General features: G+C 46.8%; 2 protein-coding genes across 2 annotated transcripts; one reads left to right on the top strand and one right to left on the bottom strand.

The window, feature by feature from the left end:
* Nucleotides 1–368: 368 nt before the first annotated feature.
* Nucleotides 369–3702, top strand: LOC119326100 (serrate RNA effector molecule homolog). Its single transcript, XM_037599805.1, has 3 exons — nucleotides 369–931; nucleotides 2658–2916; nucleotides 3048–3702. The coding sequence occupies exons 1-3, from the start codon at nucleotides 575–577 to the stop codon at nucleotides 3416–3418; spliced, it is 987 nt and encodes a 328-aa protein (XP_037455702.1). The 5' UTR covers nucleotides 369–574; the 3' UTR covers nucleotides 3419–3702.
* Nucleotides 3703–6383: 2681 nt separating this feature from the next.
* On the bottom strand, nucleotides 6384–7502 carry LOC119322895 (F-box/kelch-repeat protein At1g80440-like). Its single transcript, XM_037596433.1, has one exon. The coding sequence runs from the start codon at nucleotides 7500–7502 to the stop codon at nucleotides 6384–6386; it is 1119 nt and encodes a 372-aa protein (XP_037452330.1).
* Nucleotides 7503–22992: the final 15490 nt, after the last annotated feature.

Below are 22992 nucleotides of genomic sequence, written 5' to 3'. Positions count from 1 at the left end.
GTTTCCCGATTCTTTTATACTTTATTCATCGGTGGTTGTTGCTGAGAAAACAGAAGGAAAACAAATTGCCCTGGACGGGTGAAGCTACAATGGAGAAATGGTCGTGTGATTCGTCGAGAAAAGGAAAAAAAACAGTTCAAAAAAATCCTAACAAAAAAGCACTTCAAACAATATATTATTTTCTCTGAAAATAAATATAAGACGTTTTAGTCACCAGAGTAGAAAGAAAAACTCACGCTCAAGTTAACAAGGACCAACCTCAAACCGGCACGAAGCTCTCCACTCACCCTTGCAACACAACCCAACCTGCCACCTACCCTCCCCCACTGACACTGACACTCCACCGAGAGCCGCGGCCCACAACCCCGGCCTCCACCTGGCGTTACCACCTCACTCGCTCCCTCGCTCCCCTGCCCTCTCCATCTCCTCTTCTCCTCCGTCGCCGCCTCGTTCCAAGGGTCCTTCCTTCACTGCCCTAACCCGACCCAACCCGACCCACCGACCGCTCCTCCCTGCTGGATTCCCGTTCCGGCCAGTGCGGCACCGACCCCTAGCTGGATACGCGGCCCCGGCCATGGCGGGAGGCGGCGGTCGAAGGGACGCGGACGCCGCCGTGAGGATCGGCAGCGGCAACGTGTTCGCCGCGCTCGAGGCGCTCAAGAAGAAGAAGAAGAAGAAGCCTTCCGCGTCCTCGTCCGCTCCGGGGCGGAAGGTGAACGGGACCAAGAAGCCCGCCGCGCCAGGGAAGGGGGAGGAGAACGCGCCGCGGCGGCCGCCGGAGGTTTTCTGGGCGCCCGCGCCGCTCAAGTCGAAGTCGTGGGCCGACGTAGAGGACGAGGACGACGACGACTACTTCGCCACCACCGCCCCTCCGCGTCCCGTCTGGGAAACCGCCTCCGCCGCCGCGGACGGCAAGGCCGGCGCCGAGGAGGTCAGTGCCCGTTTTGCTTTCACGTCCACTGATGTGATGTTAGAGTTTCGCAGCCGGTTTTGATCTAGTAGGTTGTTAGAGCGGTGCGGCCGGTATCTTCGTGATAGAAATGAACCTTTCGAAATCGTACAAAGATTCAGTTTCGTGAAAGGTTGTAGTTAGTGAGACCGCTGATTCTTGTTCTACATAAGTGGGGTCATGGTTTTTAGGATGTGGGGAAGAGTAGTATAACTACTTGGTGGTGGTCCTTTGCTTGTACTCCCTCCGTTCCTAAATATTTGTCTTTCTAGACATTTCAAATGGACTACCCTATGCGGATGTATGTAGACATATTTTAGAGTGTACATTCACTCATTTTGTTTCGTATGTAGTCACTTGTTGAAACATCTAGAAAGACAAATATTTAGAAACGGAGGGAGTACCACTGATGGAGTGACAATTAACGATGCCAATAGTGACGACCAACGGGTAAAGCTTGGAATCTTGAGAATTGGACATGAGGTGTCTTCCGTTGTACTACTAGGTTTGCTATATTTATGCATGGTATGGTAATGGGCAGACAGCTTGACGAGTGAAGGTGCCACCTCACGCTCCTTACCGAAGCACCAGTGAAGATTCATGGTGCGTAGACCCTAACTGTTTGTTGTACAGTTTTTTTCCACTATGTCTATGTGACATTCTAGGAAGTTCGATGTGTGTGATTCAGATACGGAATATGTCAATTTTGTCTAGCATGGAGACAGTAATGTTGTTTTATGATGATTAGTGTCAACCTATATTTCTAGTTTACGTCGGAAATATTTCTCATTGTTATGTTGATGATGTCACTGATTCTTCTGGCACCATGTTCAGTGTTTCTCACTTACAATTTTGTGTTGGTTACTCGTATTCCTTAGCTTTCCATTTATGCATGTCTTTTGTGTACACAAGTATTCCCACTTTACGAAGTTGTCCTGGATTGTCTCATATGTAAAATCCTATATCATGAGGAATGGCTTAAATTCTTAAATACACTTTCTGCCAGTAGGTGTATTTGCTATGTGTATTTAACTTGCTTATCCCGTGATCAATCTAAGAAAAAGTAGCTCATTCCATAGTCTCACTTTCCCCATACATGTAAGGTAATCTATGTAAGATTTGTTATTACGTATCAATTTTTTGAGGCCTGTGTTGCTAATACTAATTAATAGGTTTACATATATAGATGCAAAAGGAGAAGAAACCAGTATTTTGCCAGCTCATGTGGCCAAACTAGCTTTTATAATGAGAGTAATGATAGAGTGGGAACACAAGTTATAGAACAGAAAGAAAACCGGTTGATGTATGCTCTTTGTGTTCTATTGTGTTTGTTTTTTGCGATTCAATACGAGAAAATCTGTTTCAGTGACTGGTATGGCACACAATGATATTTCCTAGTGTTAGTTGGACAGGAACATGGATGTCCGAACCCGACTTGGATTCGGGTGTCTGACTCGGCAATATAATTTTGGACACAGCAAATGACATTTGTTATATGGACGTGTATAATATCTGATAGTGATTCATACTATCGGGTCCTGCCAAAAAATGTAGGTGTCCGTGTAGAACTGCTTCTGTCTACTTTCTCTATGTCTATGGCGTAGCTGTGTCTGCTCTTCCTTATGATGTTCTCTGTTGATACATGCATTATTTCCCCCCTCAGCAGAGGCTCTAGTATGGTTTAATTAGCTCTGCATTTACACTGCAGGAAACTGAGAGTGAAGATGATGGTCTTGATGTTGACGTGGGTGATGATGAGCTAGAGGAACCTGAGCATGGACATGAAGTTGATGTACCATCTGAACCTGAGGTTAAAGAATCTGCTCCAGTGCCTGTCCATTCTAAAGACACAGAAAAGCAACTTTCAAAGAAGGAATTGAAGAAGAAAGAGCTTGCAGAACTAGATGCTGTTCTGGCCGAGTTGGGGATTTCTGAAAATGCTACACTGGCTGACGTCACGAGTAAATGTATGTAATGTAATCATGCTACGACCTATACAAAATCGATCGATCAACCGTTCTTTATCTTCTGGTTAAATGTTTTTGTGCGTGTGTAATCTTTACTAAACTGACAAGTATTTGATTTTGGTACTTTTCAGCTGAAAGAAAGCCTGATGGACAGAAAGGAGATGGGGATAAGAAGGGTCTTCCTGTACCATCAGAAAGCAAGACTTCAAAAAAGAAGAAACTAAGGAATGAGAAACCATCTAAGGATTCCAAAGAGCAGCCCAATGAAGTGGATTCCAGCAAGGACCATGGAGAGGCGGCCGATGAGTCTGGAGAGGAAGCTACCGCTGTGGACTTGAAGGAGAAGATGAAGAAGATAGCTGCATCGAAAAAGAAAAAATCAAGCAAGGAGGTGGATGCTGCCGCCAAGCACGCTGCAATGGAGGCTGCCGCTAGGAGTGCGAAGCTCGCTGCTGCAAAGAAGAAAGAGAAGAGCCACTACAACCAACAGCCCGTGCGATAGACCGCCTTCATCTCGAGCTTCAGTATAAGCATCGCGCTTGTTGGATCCATTTGCATCACGCGATGCATCTTGCCTTGGCAACAAATAGTGGTGCTCTTTCTGCTTGCTTCAGATTACTTAACATGAGTATATGGACCATACCTGCTGTCATTTCTGTTGGAGCCCCATTTTCACCTCTGGTATGGAGCCTATCAACACTAGTGGTTAATGAACTTCCAGTTGTATTATCACCATGCACAGTTCATAATCGGTAAGCTATGATTGTGCTATGTTAGTATGTTTCATCATGCATTGTCTGGATTTCTGGCTGTGGCTAGTATTCTTAGTTTCTTACCCTTGTCATTTGCACATACTCAAAACCCACCAGATGTTGCCTGGTAGGATACATCTGCTGCCTCAGATGTATTATTCTCATCTGGTACGTAGACGTTTAGATTCTACAAGTGTGCTTTTATGCCTTATCATTTGGTCCTGGCATTGCTTTAGTTATGTACTGAAACGATTGATTACGCAAGCTTAGTGTATGCTGTCATGGATCATAGATCAAACATCTTGGAGGAAAAGTTGAACGATTCTTCATCCTACGTGCAGTAACCCAATGGCAGATTCTCTTGCTGATCGGATGAACTTTCTTTCGTTGACAACTGATTACTATGGGTTAGGAGAAATTAAAAGCAACCACACGAGTATTAAATTATTGTTTGCATTTGCTTAGTATAGTGATGCATTGTCCGATATTTGTTGGTGCAATCGAGTGATCCTGAAGGTTTTGGAGATTGTTGGACAGAAACAGTGTGGGACTGATTAATGTGTTTGCTAGTGCACGCAAATAGATAGTCCCTGGAGTTTGGAGAAGATTGCTAAAATCTTCAGAGAACTTTGCTACAAACTTTCGAGAGAGTTATCTACGCAGCAGAGAAGTTTGCTAGCTTTGAGGAGTTTGCTATCGAGACTTTTTTTCTAGTGTGATGCTTAATCGAAACTACATACGAACTGAAACGAGTGACCAAGCAAACTTAAACGTGTCTATATACATCCGACTCAAAAACCTAAGAATGTCCTATATTTGTGAACAAAGAGAGTAGCATATTTCTCCTCACATTCACACATGCCACCTCATCATATAAACAAGCATTGAAAAAAGGCGGGTGCCGGCCCAAATTCGGGCCGGTAGGCCCGCAGCCATCCGATCTGGCGGATCGTAAGTTCGTAACCATCGGATGCCCTCGTCTTCCTCTTACGTGTGTCTCGCTCTCTTCCATCTCCCCTGCATCTCGCTCTCTCCTCCCATCTCCCCGGCTGCACACACTCCGATGGCCGTCCCCTTGTCGGCCGTCCTCATCGCCTGTTGCCGCCCCCGTCATCCGTCCTCGTCGCCGTTCGCCGCCCTCGCTGGTCGTCCTCCTCGTCGTTCGCCTATCCTCGCTGCCCGCGGTGACCATGCTCACCAACCTCTGTTTGTAGCAAAGACTAAGCCGGTAGTAGCAAAAAAATGAGTCGGTTGTAGCAAGAAACAAGTCGTTGTGCACCACGCTCGTCATCTCTCTGTTTGTAGCAAAAAAAGAAGCCGGTTGTAGCAAACAACGGAGCCGGTTGCAGCTTTCGTCGTCGTCCATGGCTTCTGTCATCTACGGTTGAAACTTTTTTCACCGTCGGTTAAAACTTTTCTCGTAGCCAGTAGCAGCTTTCGGGTTGCGCAGTGCCCCACTCAAAAAAATCAGTCTTCTAGTTGAAATCTTTTTCGAGAACGATTGTAGCTTTTCTTATGAATGATTGCAGCTTTCTTATGACCGATTATAGCTTTTCCATTGCACAGTGTCTCGGTTGAAGGGTTGAAGCATTTGAATCGAAGGGTGAAAGCTTTCGTATAAACAGTTCCAACATCACCTCGCTGTCACGCCATGGCTAGTCGCGCACCATTGACGGGCACTAGCGCCGCATGCGGGCCTCTTGCAGCTCCCCTGCCTCGCAACTTCTCCACCCTCGATGTCTTCTCTCGCCCTCGCCGTGGCAGCAAAACAGCTCCTCACGCCGGTGCACTGCGCGTGGCGGCGGAGATGGAGGAAAAGGAGTGGTTGCTACGCGTCGTGCCGGGAGAAGAAGATAATGAAAAGAAAAAGGATTGGAAGGAGGAGTGATGCGCGACGCAGATGGAGAGCGATCGCAAGGCGTGCGCTTGTCCGGCGCAATGGTTCGGCCGGCGCTCCGGATGTAAACGTTTCCCTTGAAAAAATCCAACTCAACATGCAAACATGTGTGGGAAAAGTTCACCTCAATAACTAAATACAATGAATATATATATATATATATATATATATATATATATATATATATATATATATATATATATATATATATATATATACGCGCTATTCGTCATCCTGGGTGAGGAATTATTCTTCACCCCCCTCTATTTTAACATCAATGCATCGTAATTTTACGTTTTGTAAATTTTGTCTTATTTTAGATGTAAAAAAAGAACGTAAGAAAATATATAATCGTCGTAAAAAATATTTTATGTTACGTAAATTGCAAATGTAAAAACATAGTGTAAAATGTACATAAAATGTAATTTTTCTGGTCTTTTGACTTTTTTTATGTCAAATTTTATGCAGTGAATTAATATGACTTTAACTATTTATATTTGAAACATAATTTATTTATGAAATGATCGTAAGATTACCTCAGATGAAGAGTAACATATCCTGCACCCTGGGTGAGGAATAGTAATACTCTCTCTCTCTATATATATAGTTTTTAATTTGTATATTATTATTTATCCAAACATTTATGTCTAATATATTGCAACCGATCCCACGGCAACGCGAGGTGTATCATCTAAGTACATGTTGCAGTCTTGCAGATTTTTCCTGTATGGTTTAAATTTTAGTATGTAGTTTTCTAAACGCCACTAACTTTCAGATTTAATTGACAACTGTACATATACTGATTTTTTGTTACTGTATCATACTTCTACGCAACACGCGGCTTGCACGTGCCCGGCGAACTCCTGCGGCGCCAGGGCGCGCGCCCACGACGGCGCCGCCCCGTTGGTTCCAGCCTCCTTGCTGAGCACATACACGGCCTGCTCACCGGCGTGGCGCCCGGCGCCGATGGCGGCCACGCGGCCGTCCCCGATGGCCACGACGACCGTCGCCGCGCGCCCGTCCTCCGGTACCGGCGCCACCGCCCGCCACACGCTGTCGCCGTCCCGCACCGCGAGGTGGCCACCACGTAGCATGTACATGGCGCCTGCTGCGGACGGCGCGGCGCAGCACGTCCTCGGGCACGCCCCCTCGTCGACCACCCTGTCCAGCACTGGATCCCACGTCCAGGCGTCTGTGTCGAATGCCTCGCCGGTGCCGGTGAACCGGCCCTGCGCCTCCGTCGGGTACCCGCCAACCACGACGAACCTGGCGCCGACGCAGATCCCTCTTGGCTCGTCCCGCTCCAGCGCCATGTCGGGCAGCGCCGCCCACGCGTCGGCCTCGGCGTCGTATGCCGCCGCCGACCGCAGCGCGTTCTTCTCCTCGTCGTGTCCGCCAGCGACGAACACCCTTCCTCCGGCCGCCGCGCACGCGAAGAAGGACCGACGCGGCCCAGGCATCGGCGCGCCGCTCCGCCACGCGCCCTCCAGGAAGTCGTACACGTGCACCGTGTCCGTCGGCGCCCACGTCTCAGGGTCCCAGCCGCCCACCACCACCAGCTTCCTCCTCTCGCCACAAGCCACGGCGGCGAGCTGGCAGAAGAGCGGGAGCCCCCGGCCGCCTGGGAGCAGGGGCAGCGTGGCCCACCCTCCGTCGGCCGGGTCGTGGAGCACGAGCCGGTAGGAGTTGGAGAGGGCGGCGGACGCAGCGTACTTGTGGGCCGGGCCGGAGGCGGCGAGCGGGGGAAGGGCCTGGGCGAGGGCGAGGATCGGGCGGGCATGGCCGTTGGCCCGGCGGAGGCGGCCGTAGAGCGGCGATTCCACCTCCGCCTTCCACTGCCGCGAGGTGCGGCGCGCTGCTGGGAGCTGACGGAACCCCACCCGGAGCAGGCATTCCCGCGCCACCTCCTCCGGGAGCCCCGGAATCAGGTCACCCATCGTCGATCAACCTCGACCGATGCACAACCTTAATTCGCTCACTCCTTCAAACGAAACGAAAAGAACCGATAACAATCCGCTTCTTGCTCTCTGGTTTGGAACCCTACTACGCAACGAGAATCGAGCAGTGGATTGTGGCTGAGCTGAGTTGTTTGGGGACGCGGCGGGATGGCGAGCTTTATACCGGACAAAGCAGCATTTTTTAAATTTATTGTACAAACCAGGGGGGTTGCGCGGGAATGCGAGAGAGGTTTTCCGAACGGCGCTCGCCTCGCCATGCTGATCCCGTATCATATCCGGAAACAACTTGCCTTCAAAAAATTGGTCAGGATGGAGACGTCGCCTTCTCGGCCCGGTGGCGTGCGGCAGTACACTGTAATTCCTCCGTCCCCAGTTTCGTGCCAGGCCGCCGGTCGCCGTCGCCGGGATCCGACCGGCCGGCTACGAAGAGCGTGGCTATTTATTTATTTTGATCTGAGAGCGTGGCTATTGAAACCTCTCGCATGGCGATCTCCGGTGCAGTCAGCAGCAGAGGTTGTCCGGACAGACAGTATACTGGCGGTCAGGAAACGGCGGCACGGAAGAGCTGTTTGCTTCGGATACACAGGTGCCGGGCAATTGTTGTTTATTCATGGAAACCGATCGCTCTCTTGTGGATTTGCGAATTACCATAACTTATCCAGCGGCGACCGTAAGATTCTGCGGCTGCCGGCGGCCGGCCGTGGGCGATCGAGCCGCCAGCCCGCCACACATCCACGTCGCTGGTTGTGGCAATCCGCTGCGAATAGCAGCTAGCTGAAGTTCTACCGTTTCAGTCCCCGTTTGGAACGCAGATATGAAAAACAAAAAATAGGAAAACAATATGAATTGCTGTACTCGTTTGAATGCTCAAGAGTATTTTATTTTGCACGGTAATTTTGCATGTAATTGTTTCTTCATCAGAATAAAGAGAAGAAGAGATGAGACCGGTTGTATTGGACTTCTCAAAATGAGTGAAAATATGATATTTGAACAATTGTTTAGAATCCTCTTTTTCTATTGCGAAATACACGCATAGCTTGCAAAAACGTCTTATATTGTGGGACGGAGTGACTAATTGTTTAGAATCCTCCAAAATGCTTACGAAAGGAATGATTTTTTCCCCTAAGTTTATTCTAAGATCTAAATGGCATCATGCGAAAACTTTATATAGGATTACATTCCTATGAAATTCATGTGAAACCCCTTTATTCCAGTTGGGACCTCAGTTGTTGAAACGAGGTGTTTTGCAAACTACAACCATACAATTCAAGTTGCCCATTTCTATATTTTTTTTAGAAAAGGAGGATATACCCCCGGCCTCTGCATCTGGGCGATGCATGCAGTCATTTTATTAATTATTCACCAAGACCTTACAAAATGATACTCCCTCTGTCCCAAAATTCTTGTCTTAAACTTGTCTGGACATGGATGTATCTAATACTAAAACGTGACTTGATACATCCGTATTTAAACAAATCTAAGACAAGAATTTTGGGACGGAGGGAGTACATCATTAAGCCTGAAGCTATCATCTTGGCAACACACATGTCACTACTCCTATCCCCTTGATGAAGGGGTGCCAAATGTCCGAGCCGAATACCAAACAAACATCGCACCAAAGCCTAACATCTAAAGCCGGATGCCCCAAACAAGCCACAATGTCGGGACTAGGTCACAAAGTTGTCGATTTCAAATGCTAACTAGTTGCAATTATGAGTTCGGTTCCCAAACCTCATCATGTGCTTGTTTCAGAATGTTCGTGGATTTTCCTTTTTCAATAAAGAGCGATTTTATTATCTCAAGATGTAGCATCAAACGGATATAAAGCATTATGAGTAACACCCGATCTCTACATAACTAAGATGCACATAGCCAAATTCAAAGTCTGATGAAAACTCATGAAATAAAACCGACTAATCAGCAACAGCAGAGTCCTATAGACCCACACTATACCTATGTCGAAGGAGGTGGTGGGTCAATCCATAGGTCATGCTGCCATCCATGTTGGGGGAAAAACCTCCGTAGCCACCTGCTTCGAACGCGTACACACGCCTTGAACTTACTCCGGTTGTTGTAGCATAGACCACATACGCAGCAAGTGCGTGCACCGGAAAATAACCATAGTCAAAGCGACCAAATTAAGGCATCATGTGGGTGACAGAACCGGTAGACCTCGGGTAGGGGGCCCCGAGCTGTGAGATCGGATCGATGGGTTACAATAGACAAGGGACGCGATGCTTTTTACCCAGGTTCGGCCCCTCTTTAAGGAGGTAAAACCCTACGTCCCGCTCTTGCTTATATTATGGATGTACCAAAGTACAGAGTAGATCTACCTCGAGATCATCAGTTGTGGTCTAAACTCTAGGGGCAATGGCGATGACGATGAATGAATGAATGTCTCTATGGACTAAACCCTCCGACTTATATAGGAACCATGGGTATCTAGGGTTACACATAGTCAGTTTCCATCTAGGGGTTACATGCCGAATCTAACAAATATACTTGAAGTAGCAGGTTAGACACCTCCGGAACCCCTCCTCCTCTACGGGCTGGTAGCCCGGCCCATGGATTAGACTGGCTAGGCCGGGACCCCCTAATCCAGGACACCGCCAGTAGACGCCGAACTTGTCTTCGAAGCTGAGAATGATGGTCTTCTTTGGATAATGTCTTCCGCCTAGCAAGAAAGTTCTTCTCAATGCCCCAGCCAAGACCAAGAAGGAAACGGGGAAGAATAGGGGAGTTCTTTGGATCTGAGATCCCTCGGATGCTAGGTCCAAGGACATTCAAGCTCTCTCCTCCGACGAGGAGGAAAGAGAGGGAGATGGGGAGGAGGGGGAAGAAGGTACCCCTTCCTCGAAGAGAAAAAGGGTGGCGTCCAAAGACGTCGCGGGGGGCAACGCCCCCCGAACCCGAAGGCGCCTTGTGAAGGCCACCGACATTGTGCCCCACAAGGCCCCTGCTGCAGCAAAGGTCGTCTCCTCTGAATCAAAGAACGACCTCATCGAGTCGCGCAGGCCGAGACCACCGCCGAGGAGGTACACCTTATTTTCGCACGAGTTGTACACGTTCTAGTCCCTTCTTTTCACAAATCTGGTCGATTATTTGTCTTTCACAGCCCACAGCGCTCCCACATCAGCGACAAGAAGTCGTCGAGAGGGCTCCCTCCACCCAGCGCATCGAAGGAAAATGTCCCCCCTTCCCTCTTGCCCATGACGGGCTGGGGGAGGCGACCTCTTAGCAAGCTACACCCGTGCCGACCACGGGGGGCGGTGCCGATGTCTCCATGGCCGTGGCTTCGGCCTCGGCCTCCAAGGACCCGTTGGGGAAGAACCCTTCCTCCACGGAAGGTGAAATGTTATGGCAGCCGACAACTTCAGTCCTCGTCGACCCAGAGCCACCTCGATAGCCTACTATGGCAGCAGTTCCTCCTATGATGGAGAGTGTTGGAGAACGTAGTAATTTCAAAAATTTCCTACGCACAAGCAAGATCATGGTGACGTATAGCAACGAGAGGGGAGAGTGTTGTCTACATACCCTTGTAGACCGTAAGCGGAAGCGTTAGCACAACGCGGTTGATGTAGTCGTACGTCTTCACGGCCCGACCGATCAAGCACCAAAACTACGGCACCTCCGAGTTCTAGCACACGTTCAGCTCGATGACGTCCCTCGAACTCTGATCCAGCCGAGTATCGAGGGAGAGTTCCGTCAGCACGACGGCGTGGTGACGATCTTGATGTTCTATCGTCGCAGGGCTTCGCCTAAGCACCGCTACGATATTATAGAGGTGGACTATAGTGGAGGGGGGCACCGCACACGGCTAAGAGATCCAAGGGATCAATTGTTGTGTCTTTGGTGCTAGCCCTGCCCCTCTATTTATATGTTGAGCCCCGGGGTCGAAACTTGGAGCAAAAGCCTCCTCAAAGTCGGTTTTGCCCGAAAGGCAAGAGTCCCACTCGGACTCCAGGACCAAACGCCACAATCCTTGGCGTCTGGCCCAGACGCCATGGGCCTCGGCATCTGGCCCAGGGCCAGACGCCAGGGTCTCTGGCGTTTGGCCCCCTGGCCTCCGCAAAACTCCTTTTGCACCGACCTAAAGCCTCATGGGCTTGACCCCTTGGCCTAACCATATCATCCAATATATGAATCTTTACGTCTCGACCATTTCGAGACTCCTCGTCATGTCCCCGATCTCATCCGGGACTCCGAACTCCTTCGGTACATCAAAACATGTAAAATCATAATATAACTGTCATCGAAACCTTAAGCGTGCGGACCCTATGGGATCGAGAACAATGTAGACATGACCTAGAACTATTCTTGGTCAATAGCCAATAGAGGAACCTGGATGCTCATATTGGCTCCTACATATTCTACGAAGATCTTTATTGGTCAAACCGCATAACAACATACGTTGTTCCCTTTGTCATCGGTATGTTACTTGCCCGAGATTCGATCGTCGGTATCCAATACCTAGTTCAATCTCGTTGCTGGCAAGTCTCTTTACTCGTTACGTAATACATCATCCCGCAACTAACTCATTAGTTGCAATGCTTGCAAGGCTTTAAGTGATGTGCATTACCGAGTGGGCCCAGAGATACCTCTCCGACAATCGGAGTGACAAAACCTAATCTCGAAATACGCCAACCCAACATGTACCTTTGGAGACACCTGTAGTACTCCTTTATAATCACCCAGTTACGTTGTGACGTTTGGTAGCACCCAAAGTGTTCCTCCGGTAAACGGGAGTTGCATAATCTCATAGTTATAGGAACATGTATAAGTCATGAAGAAAGCAATAGCAACATACTAAACGATCAAGTGCTAGGCTAACGGAATGGGTCATGTCAATCACATCATTCTACTAATGATGTGATCCCATTAATCAAATGACAACTCGTGTCTATGGTTAGGAAACATAACCATCTTCGATTAACGAGCTAGTCAAGTAGAGGCATACTAGTGACACTCTGTTTGTCTATGTATTCACACATGTATTATGTTTCCGGTTAATACAATTCTAGCATGAATAATAAACATTTATCATGATATAAGGAAATAAATAACAACTTTATTATTGCCTCTAGGGCATATTTCCTTCAGTCTCCCACTTGCACTAGAGTTAATAATCTAGTTCACATCGCCATGTGATTTAACATCAATAGTTCACATCTATATGTGATTAACACCCATAGTTCACATCGACATGTGACCAACACCCAAAGGGTTTACTAGAGTCAGTAATCTAGTTCAGATCGCTATGTGATTAACACCCAAAGAGTACTAAGGTGTGATCATGTTTTGCTTGTGAGATAATTTTAGTCAACGGGTCTGTCACATTCAGAGCCGTAAGTATTTTGCAAATTTCTATGTCTACAATGCTCTGCACGGAGCTACTCTAGCTAATTGCTCCCACTTTCAATATGTATCCAGATTGAGACTCAGAGTCATCTAGATTAGTGTTAAAACTTGCATCGACGTAACCCTTTACGACGAACCTTTTTTCACTTCCATAATCGAGAAACATATCCTTATTCCACTAAGGATAATTTTGACCGCTGTCCATTGATCTACTCCTAGATCACTATTGCACTCCCTTGCCAAGCTTAGTGGTAGGGTATGCAATAGATCTGGTACACAACATGACATACTTTATAGAACCTATGGCTGATGCATAGGGAATGACTTTCAATCTCTTTCTATCTTCTGCCGTGGTCGGGTTTTTGAGTCTTACTCAATCTCATACCTTGTAACATAGGCAAGAACTCTTTCTTTGACTATTCCATTTTGAACTACTTCAAAATCTTGTCAAGGTATGTATTCATTGAAAAACTTATCAAGCATCTTGATCTATCTCTATAGATCTTGATGCTCGATATGTAAGCATCTTCAACGAGGTCTTTCTTTGGAAAACTCCTTTCAAACACTCCTTTATGCTTTGCAGAATAATTCTACATTATTTCCGATCAACAATATGTCATTCACATATACTTATCAGAAAGGCTGTAGTGCTCCCACTCACTTTCTTGTAAATACAGGCCTTTCCAAAAGTCTGTATAAAACCATATGCTTTGATCAACTTATCAAATCGTATATTCCAACTCCGAGATGCTTGCACCAGTCCATTGATGGATCGCTGGAGCTTGCACATTTTGTTAGCACCTTTCGGATCGACAAAACCTTCTGGTTGCATCATATACAACTCTTCTTTAAAAAATCCATTAAGGAATGCAGTTTTGACATCCATTTGCCAGATTTCATAAAATGTGGCAATTGCTAACATGATTCAGACAGACTTAAGCATAGATACGAGTGAAAAACTCTCATCGTAGTCAACACCTTGAACTTGTCGAAAACCTTTTGCGACAATTCTAGCTTTGTAGATAGTAACACTATCAGTGTCCGTCTTCCTCTTGAAGATCCATTTAATCTCAATGTCTCGCCGATCATTGGGCAAGTCAATCAAAGTCCATACTTTGTTTTCATACATGGATCTTATCTCAGATCTCATGGCCTCAAGCCATTTTGCGGAATCTGGGCTCACCATCGCTTCTTCATAGTTCGTAGGTTCGTCATGGTCTAGTAACACAACTTCCAGAACAGGATTACCGTACCACTCTGGTGCGGATCTTACTCTGGAAGACCTACGAGGTTCTGTAGTAACTTAATCTGAAGTTTCATGATCATCATCATTAACTTCCTCACTAATTGGTGTAGTAGTCACAGGAACAGATTTCTGTGATGAACTACTTTCAAATAGGGGAGCAGGTACAATTACCTCATAAAGTTCTACTTTCCTCCCACTCACTTCTTTCGAGAGAAACTCCTTCTCTAGAAAGGATCCATTCTTAGCAACGAATGTTTTGTCTTTGGATTTGTGATAGAAGGAGTACCCAACAGTTTCCTTTGGGTATTCTATGAAGACGCACTTCTCCGATTTGGGTTCGAGCTTATCAGGTTGAAACTTTTTCATATAAGCATCGCAACTCCAAACTTTAAGAAACGACAGCTTAGGTTTACTGCTAAACCATAGTTCATACGGTGTCATCTCAACTGATTTAGATGGTGCCCTTTTAAACGTGAATGCAGCTGTCTCTAATGCACAACCCCAAAACGATAGTGGTAAAACCGATAAGAGACATCATAGATCACCCCATATCCAATAAAGTGCAGTTACGACGTTCGGACACACCATAACGTTGTGGTGTTCCAAGTGGCGTGAGTTGTGAAACTATTCCACATTGTTTTAATTGAAGACCAATCTCGTAACTCAAATATTCGTCTCCGCGATCAGATCGTAGAAACTTTATTTTCTTGTTACGATGATTTTTCCACTTCACTCTGAAATTCTTTGAACCTTTCAATTATTTCAGACTTATGTTTCATCAAGTAGATATACTCATATCTGCTCAATTCATCTTGTGAAGGTCAGAAAATAACGATACTTGCCACGAGCATCAACACTCATTGGATCGCATACATCGATATGTATTATTTCCAATAAGTCAGTAGCTTGTTCCATTGTTCCGGAGAATGGAGTTTTAGTCATCTTGCCCAAAAGGCACGGTTCGCAAGCATCAAATGATTCATAACCAAGTGATTCCGAAAATCCATCTTTATGGAGTTTCTTCATGCGCTTTACACCGATATGACCCAAACGGCAGTGCCACAAATAGATTGCACTATCATTATTAACTTTGCATCTTTTGGCATCAATATTATGAATATGTGTATCACTACGATCGAGATCCAACAAACTATTTTCATTGGGTGTATAACCATTGAAGGTCTTATTCATGTAAACAGAATAACAATTATTCTTTAACTTCAAATGAATAACTATATCGCAAGAAACATGATCAAATCATATTCATGCTCAACGCAAACACTAAATAACATTTATTTAGGTTTAACACTAATCCCGAAAGTATAGGGAGTGTGTGATGATGATCATATCAATCTTGGAACTATTTCCAACACTCATCGTCACTTCCCCTCAACTAGTCTCTGTTTATTCTGTAACTCCTGTTTCGAGTTACTAACCTTAGTAACCGAACAAGTATCAAATACTCAGGGGCTACTATAAACACTAGTAAGGCACACATCAATAACCTGTATATCAAATATACCCTTGTTCACTTTGCCATCCTTCTTATCCACCAAATATTCAGGGCATTTCCGCTTCCTGACCATTTCCTTTGCAGTGTAAGCACTCAGTTTCAGGCTTTGGTCCAGCTTTGGTCTTCTTCACGGGAGTGACAACTTGCTTGCCATTCTGCTTGAAGTTCCCTTTCTTTCCCTTTGACCTTTTCTTGAAACTAGTGATCTTGTCCACCATCAACACTTTGATGTTTTTCTTTGATTTCTACCTTCGTCAATTTCAGCATCACGAAGAGCTCGGGAATCGTTTTCGTCATCCCTTGCATTATAATTCATCACGAAGTTCTACTAACTTGGTGGTGGTGACTAAAGAATTCTGTCAATCACTATCTTATCTGGAAGATTAACTCCCACTTGATTCAAGCGATTGTAGTACCCAGACAATCTGAGCACATGCTCACTAGTTGAGTGATTCTCCTCCATCTTTTAGCTATAGAACTTGTTGGAGACTTCATATCTCTCAACTCGGGTATTTGCTTGAAATATTAACTTCAACTCCTGGAACATCTCATATGGTCCATGACGTTCAAAACGTTTTTGAAGTCCCGATTCTAAGCCATAAAGCATGGTGCACAAAACTATCAAGTAGTCATCATATTGAGCTAGCCAAACGTTCATGACGTCTGCATCTGCTCCTGCAATAGGTCTGTCACCTAGCGGTGCATTAAGGACATAATTCTTCTGTGCAGCAATGAGGATAAACCTCAGATCATGGATCCAATCCGCATCATTGCTACTAACATCTTTCAACTCAATTTTCTCTAGGAACATATCAAAATAAACATATGAAAGCAACAACGCAAGCTATTGATCTACAACATAATTTGCAAAATACTACCAGGACTAAGTTCATGATAAATTAAAGTTCAATTAATCATATTACTTAAGAACTCCCACTTAGAAAGACATCCCTCTAATCCTCTAAGTGATTACGTGATCCATATCAACTAAACCATAACCGATCATCACGTGAGATGGAGTAGTTTTCAATGGTGAACATCACTATGTTGATCATATCTACTATATGATTCACGCTCGACCTTTCGGTCTCCGTGTTCCGAGGCCATATCTGTATATGCTAGGCTCGTCAAGTTTAACCTGAGTATTCCGCGTGTGCAAAACTGGCTTGCACCCGTTGTAGATGGACGTAGAGCTTATCACACCCGATCATCATGTGGTGTCTGGGCACGACGAACTTTGGCAACGGTGCATACTCAGGGAGAATACTTCTTGATAATTAGTGAGAGATCATCTTATAATGCTACCGTCAAACAAAACAGAATAAGATGTATAACAGATAAATAGCATATGCAATCAAAATATGTGACATGATATGGCCATGATCATCTTGCGCCTTTGATCTCCATCTTCAAAGTACTGTCATGATCTCTATCGTCACCGGCACGACACCATGATCTTCATCATCTTGATCTATATCAATGTGTCGTCACATGGTCGTCTCGCCAACTATTGCTCTTGCAACTATTGCTATCGCATAGCGATAAAGTAAAGCAATTATTTGGCACTTGCATCTTATGCAACAAAGAGACAACCATAGAGCTTCTGCCAGTTGCCGATAACTTCAACAAAACATGATCATCTCATACAACAACTTATATCTCATCACGTCTTGACCATATCACATCACAACATGCCCCGCAAAAACAAGTTAGACGTCCTCTACTTTGTTGTTGCAAGTTTTACGTGGCTGCTATAGGCTGAGCAAGAACCGTTCTTACCTACGCATCAAAACCACAACGATAGTTCGTCAAGTTGGTGTTGTTTTAACCTTCTCAAGGACCGGGCGTAGCCACACTCGGTTCAACTAAAGTTGGAGAAACTGACACCCGCTAGTCACCTGTGTGCAAAGCACGGCGGTAAAACCAGTCTCGCGTAAGCATACGCGTAATGTCGGTCCGGGCCGCTTCATCCAACAATACCGCCGAACCAAAGTATGACATGCTGGTAAGCAGTATGACTTGTATCGCCCACAACTCACTTGTGTTCTACTCGTGCATATAACATCAAACCATACAACCTAGGCTCGGATGCCACTGTTGGGGAACGTAGTAATTTCAAAAATTTCCTACGCACACGCAAGATCATGGTGACGTATAGCAACGAGAGGGGAGAGTGTTGTCTACATACCCTTGTAGACCGTAAGCGGAAGCGTTAGCACAACGCGGCTGATGTAGTCGTACGTCTTCACGGCCCGACCGATCAAGCACCGAAACTAAGGCACCTTCGAGTTCTAGCACACGTTTAGCTCGATGACGTCCCTCGAACTCCGATCTAGCCGAGTATCGAGGGAGAGTTCCGTCAGCACGACGGCATGGTGACGATCTTGATGTTCTATCGTTGCAGGGCTTCGCCTAAGCACCGCTACGATATTATCGAGGTGGACTATAGTGGAGGGGGGCACCGCACACGGCTAAGAGATCCAAGGGATCAATTGTTGTGTCTTTGGTGCTAGCCCTGCCCCTCTATTTATATGTTGAGCCCCGGGGTCGAAACTTGGAGCAAAAGCCTCCTCAAAGTCGGTTTTGCCCGAAAGGCAAGAGTCCCACTCGGACTCCAGGACCAAACGCCACAATCCTTGGCGTCTGGCCCAGACGCCATGGGCCTCGGCGTCTATCCCAGGGCCAGACGCCAGGGTCTCCGGCGTTTGGCCCCCTGGCCTCCGCAAAACTCCTTTTGCACCGACCTAAAGCCTCATGGGCTTGACCCCTTGGCCTAACCATATCATCCAATATATGAATCTTTATGTCTCGACCATTTCGAGACTCCTCGTCATGTCCCCGATCTCATCCGGGACTCCGAACTCCTTCGGTACATCAAAACATGTAAACTCATAATATAACTGTCATCGAAACCTTAAGCGTGCGGACCCTACGGGTTCGAGAACAATGTAGACATGACCTAGAACTATTCTCGGTCAATAACCAATAGCGGAACCTGGATGCTCATATTGGCTCCTACATATTCTACGAAGATCTTTATCGGTCAATCCGCATAACAACATACGTTGTTCCCTTTGTCATCGGTATGTTACTTGCCCGAGATTCGATCGTCGGTATCCAATACCTAGTTCAATCTCGTTACTGGCAAGTCTCTTTACTCGTTACGTAATACATCATCCCGCAACTAACTCATTAGTTGCAATGCTTGCAAGGCTTTAAGTGATGTGCATTACCGAGTGGGCCCAGAGATAGCTCTCCGACAATCGGAGTGACAAAACCTAATCTCGAAATACGCCAACCCAACATGTACCTTTGGAGACACCTGTAGTACTCCTTTATAATCACCCAGTTACGTTGTGACTTTGGTAGCACCCAAAGTGTTCCTCCGGTAAACGGGAGTTGCATAATCTCATAGTTACAGGAACATGTATAAGTCATGAAGAAAGCAATAGCAACATACTAAACGATCAAGTGCTAGGCTAACGGAATGGGTCATGTCAATCACATCATTCTCCTAATGATGTGATCCCGTTAATCAAATGACAACTCATGTCTATGGTTAGGAAACATAACCATCTTCGATTAACGAGCTAGTCAAGTAGAGGCATACTAGTGACACTCTGTTTGTCTATGTATTCACACATGTATTATGTTTCCGGTTAATACAATTCTAGCATGAATAATAAACATTTATCATGATATAAGGAAATAAATAACAACTTTATTATTGCCTCTAGGGCATATTTCCTTCAGAGAGAGGCGAGGTGGCCCGTCCATCCCTGCCTGCAGAAGGGGAGGCGCCCATGGGGTGGACTGAAGAGATGGAGGCGCCCATGACGGGCTCCTCCATCATTGTCGAGCACCACGTCCTTCTAGGTGCGGCACTACAAAATTACCGGTCCGCGAGGCCGGTATAAAGGAGGCCTTCAAGGGCCTCTATCAAGGCTTTGAAGTAACCTTTGATTCTCTTTTTAAAAAAATTCCTCCATGCATAGAGCTGTTAGCACTAGATATATCCAGTAGCCCTTAACGAACTTATAATCTGATGATCGAGTCGATTCCATGATTCGGATAAATAAAGTAAATGGTCCGAAGACTTATACCAATGTGGACACATGCCGTGAGCGTATAATCATAGTATCCCCTGAGATACAAAGATCTTACTCGGGGGTCGTAGTGAGAAACTAAAAGGGATAAGAGTGAATACATAGTAGTCCCCGGGACTCTGATCAGATGGAAAAGGCCGACTAGGGGATCAATATCGTCCGAGGAAGCTAACAATGTCTTTTCTAGGTTTCGGCCTCAGTTTCAGTATCCAACGCGAAAGAGTTGGAAGAACTGAACCATAAGCTAGATCGGTTCGAGAAGGACGTAGATTTGCTCAAGAAGCAGATGGAGGAAGCTCAAGGTTTAGCATTTTTTAAAATTGTACTTGACTTATGACATGGCTGATTTGAGCTATAAATCATATGTGAATGTATCTGCAGCTTCCTCCGTGGAGCTCGAAAGGCTTCGGTCTGAACTGCAAAATGCTCGGCAGAAAGCCGAGCACCAAAGGGTTATGGTGAAGCAGGCCAGTGAAGAGTTGGCCAAGGAAAAAGAGGTTGGCAGGCAACATGCGGCCCGGGTCACGGAGGTCGAAGAAGACCTGAAGGGATTTCAACTAAGTGTGACATCCTTTAGGAAGAAAAGAACAAACTAGTCTCCGAGCTCGCAACAACGAGCTTGGCTTGTAAGGAGGCCATGACCCAGGTCCGGGCGGTTCACAAAGTGCTTCAAGAAGTGAAGCAGGTCGCCTCCGATAAGCCCTACCTGCTTCACTACATTTTTGGTGACAGCAGATTTGCCCATCTTACACAAATCTGACGTTCTTCAGAGGCCTTTAGGGACCTAGAGCGGAGTGCTTCAGATGTCGGCTCCTACTACATCACCCATCCCAATGATTCTATGGAGAAGGCGTTCTGGGCCAAGTTCTAGGTGCTTGAGCACCCGCCGCTTCTAAACATTCAGATAAGGCAGGTGGTAGAACTGTTCTGTGCGGCACGGCCAGTGATGGAAGACCTCTACGTCAACCTCTGACCGTCCAGGCCGATGTCGACCAACTTGTTCGACATGGTGCAAAGGCTGCAAGATGCCAGCTGATGTCTACTACACAACCTTCTTCTTGTAGACGTTGTTGGGCCTGCAAGTGCACAGGTTTGTAGGACAGTAGAAAATTTCCCTCAAGTGGATGACCTAAGGTTTATCAATCCGTAGGAGGCGTAGGATGAAGATGGTCTCTGTCGGTGTCAAAACCGGTGGATCTCGGGTAGGGGGTCCCGAACTGTGCGTCTAGGCGGATGGTAACAGGAGACAAGGGACACGATGTTTTACCCAGGTTCGGGCCCTCTTGATGGAGGTAAAACCCTACATCCTGCTTGATTGATATTGATATTGTGGATGTTTACAAGAGTGGATCTACCACGAGATCAAGGAGGCTAAACCCTAGAAGCTAGCCTATGGTATGATTGTAATGGTTGTTGTTTTGTCCTACGGACTAGAGCCATCCGGTTTATATAGACACCGGAGAGGGCTAGGGTTACATAGAGTCGGTTACAATGGTAGGAGATCTATGTATCCGTATCGCCAAGCTTTCCTTCCACGCCAAGGAAAGTCCCATCCGGACATGGGACGAAGTCTTCAATCTTGTATCTTCATAGTCTTGGAGTCCGATCGATGATGATAGTCCGGCCGATGATAGTTCGGCCGATGATGGTAGTCCGGCTATCCAGACACCCCCTAATCCGGGACTCCCTCAGTAGCCCCCGAACCAGGCTTCAATGACGATAAGTCCAGCATGTGTGTAGTCTTCGGTGTTGCAAGGTGGGTTCTCCTTCAAGTTCTACGTACCTGCCGAACAGTGTCCGGCTTCCTCATCAATGTTGCGCGTCTTGGCTTCCACGCTCAATAATGGCCTTCTTCCACGCGTCGCGCGAATGTGAAAAGCCAGGGTGTCTTTTATGTTTTACCCCCTAGTTGTGCGAATAATCTGCCTATAAGGGAGGCAAGAATCCAGATCCAAATCACCATCTTCCTCCTGCAAATACTCATCTAAGTGCTTTCGACCAAGAATCCATTCCATCATGGACCGTCAACATGGCTCCTCTTCTTGCGCTCCCAGCCCTTTGCCAGGAGATCGGAGGAGATGCTCTGTTCCGCACAACGAGCTGGTAAAGCTCCAAGCGGGGGGATATCTCCCTCCGGCCTTTATGTATCCGGTTCGAGCCGGCCTGGCCACCTACAAAGGTGGGAAGCAAGCGGAGGTTACCCCAAGTCCCAACAAAGGGGAGCGGGTATGCTTCGTCCCCTATCTGATAAGGGGGCTCGGATTTCCTGTACATCCATTCCTCCGCGGTCTCCTGGAGTTCTATGGACTCCAGCTTCATCACCTCACGCCCACCTCAATCCTGCATATTGCGGGTTACGTAGCTCTTTGCGAGCTATTCCTGGGTGTCGAGCCCCATTTCGCGCTGTGGAAGAGGTTGTTCTGCCTTGTACCCCGCTCTCACGAGGGGTCCATATATCAAGTAGGCGGCGCCAAAATATGGCGCATTGCCGGGACCGGATATCCATCCGGAACCCCTAAGAAAGCGTCTGAAGATTGGCCTTCGGGATGGTTTTATATAGAAGACGCTCCGCTGCCGGACCCTGTTCGGATCGGCCTCCCAGAGTTCAGCAATGCTCCTCTGAAGAAACGCCTTAGTTGGCGTCCGCGGAGCCCCCAACTGGAGGAAGACAAGAGCGTCCATTATTTGATAGGCCGAATAAGGTTACTGGCCCATTCCGGGTTGTCCATGATTGGAGTCATGTCAACATGCATTATGCGGGGGGTGCAGCCACTACAATACAGGGGCCACCCCATGTGGGATTTCAACGGGGAGGACGATGCCACCCGTCATGGCCGCAAAGGGCCGGATTCGGTCGAAGACCTGGTGACGATCCTGTCCGGCCTGTATAAGGGGGGGAAGGAGGATTTCCTTCGGACGAACCCGTTAAATGGGTTCTCCATGAATAATCCCCGGCCTTGGGTAAGCGAACACTCTGTGTGCCCGACTCATGCTTTTTGAAACTTAAGTTTTTTATATTGTGTTCTTCTTTCGACGCAGGAACAACGCCGGATCGTGGAGGACATGCTAAGTCCAGCTCCGCAACCCGAGGATCCAGAGAGATCCCGGGATCCGGCCTCCGAAGAGGATCCGGACATAAAGGTGGACCTAATCGACGGGGTGTTCCACCAGCTCAGCATGGATAATGCTTTAGTCGCCATCACGGCCGACTATCCCGGACTATATCCGGCTTCCCAGGTGATTGCG

This window comes from Triticum dicoccoides, chromosome 6B (genome assembly GCF_002162155.2).
Source record: "Triticum dicoccoides isolate Atlit2015 ecotype Zavitan chromosome 6B, WEW_v2.0, whole genome shotgun sequence".
Classification (NCBI taxonomy): Eukaryota; Viridiplantae; Streptophyta; class Magnoliopsida; order Poales; family Poaceae; genus Triticum; species Triticum dicoccoides.
The sequence above is the reverse complement of the archived record's forward strand: the minus strand, read 5'-3'. Positions and strand labels throughout refer to the sequence as shown.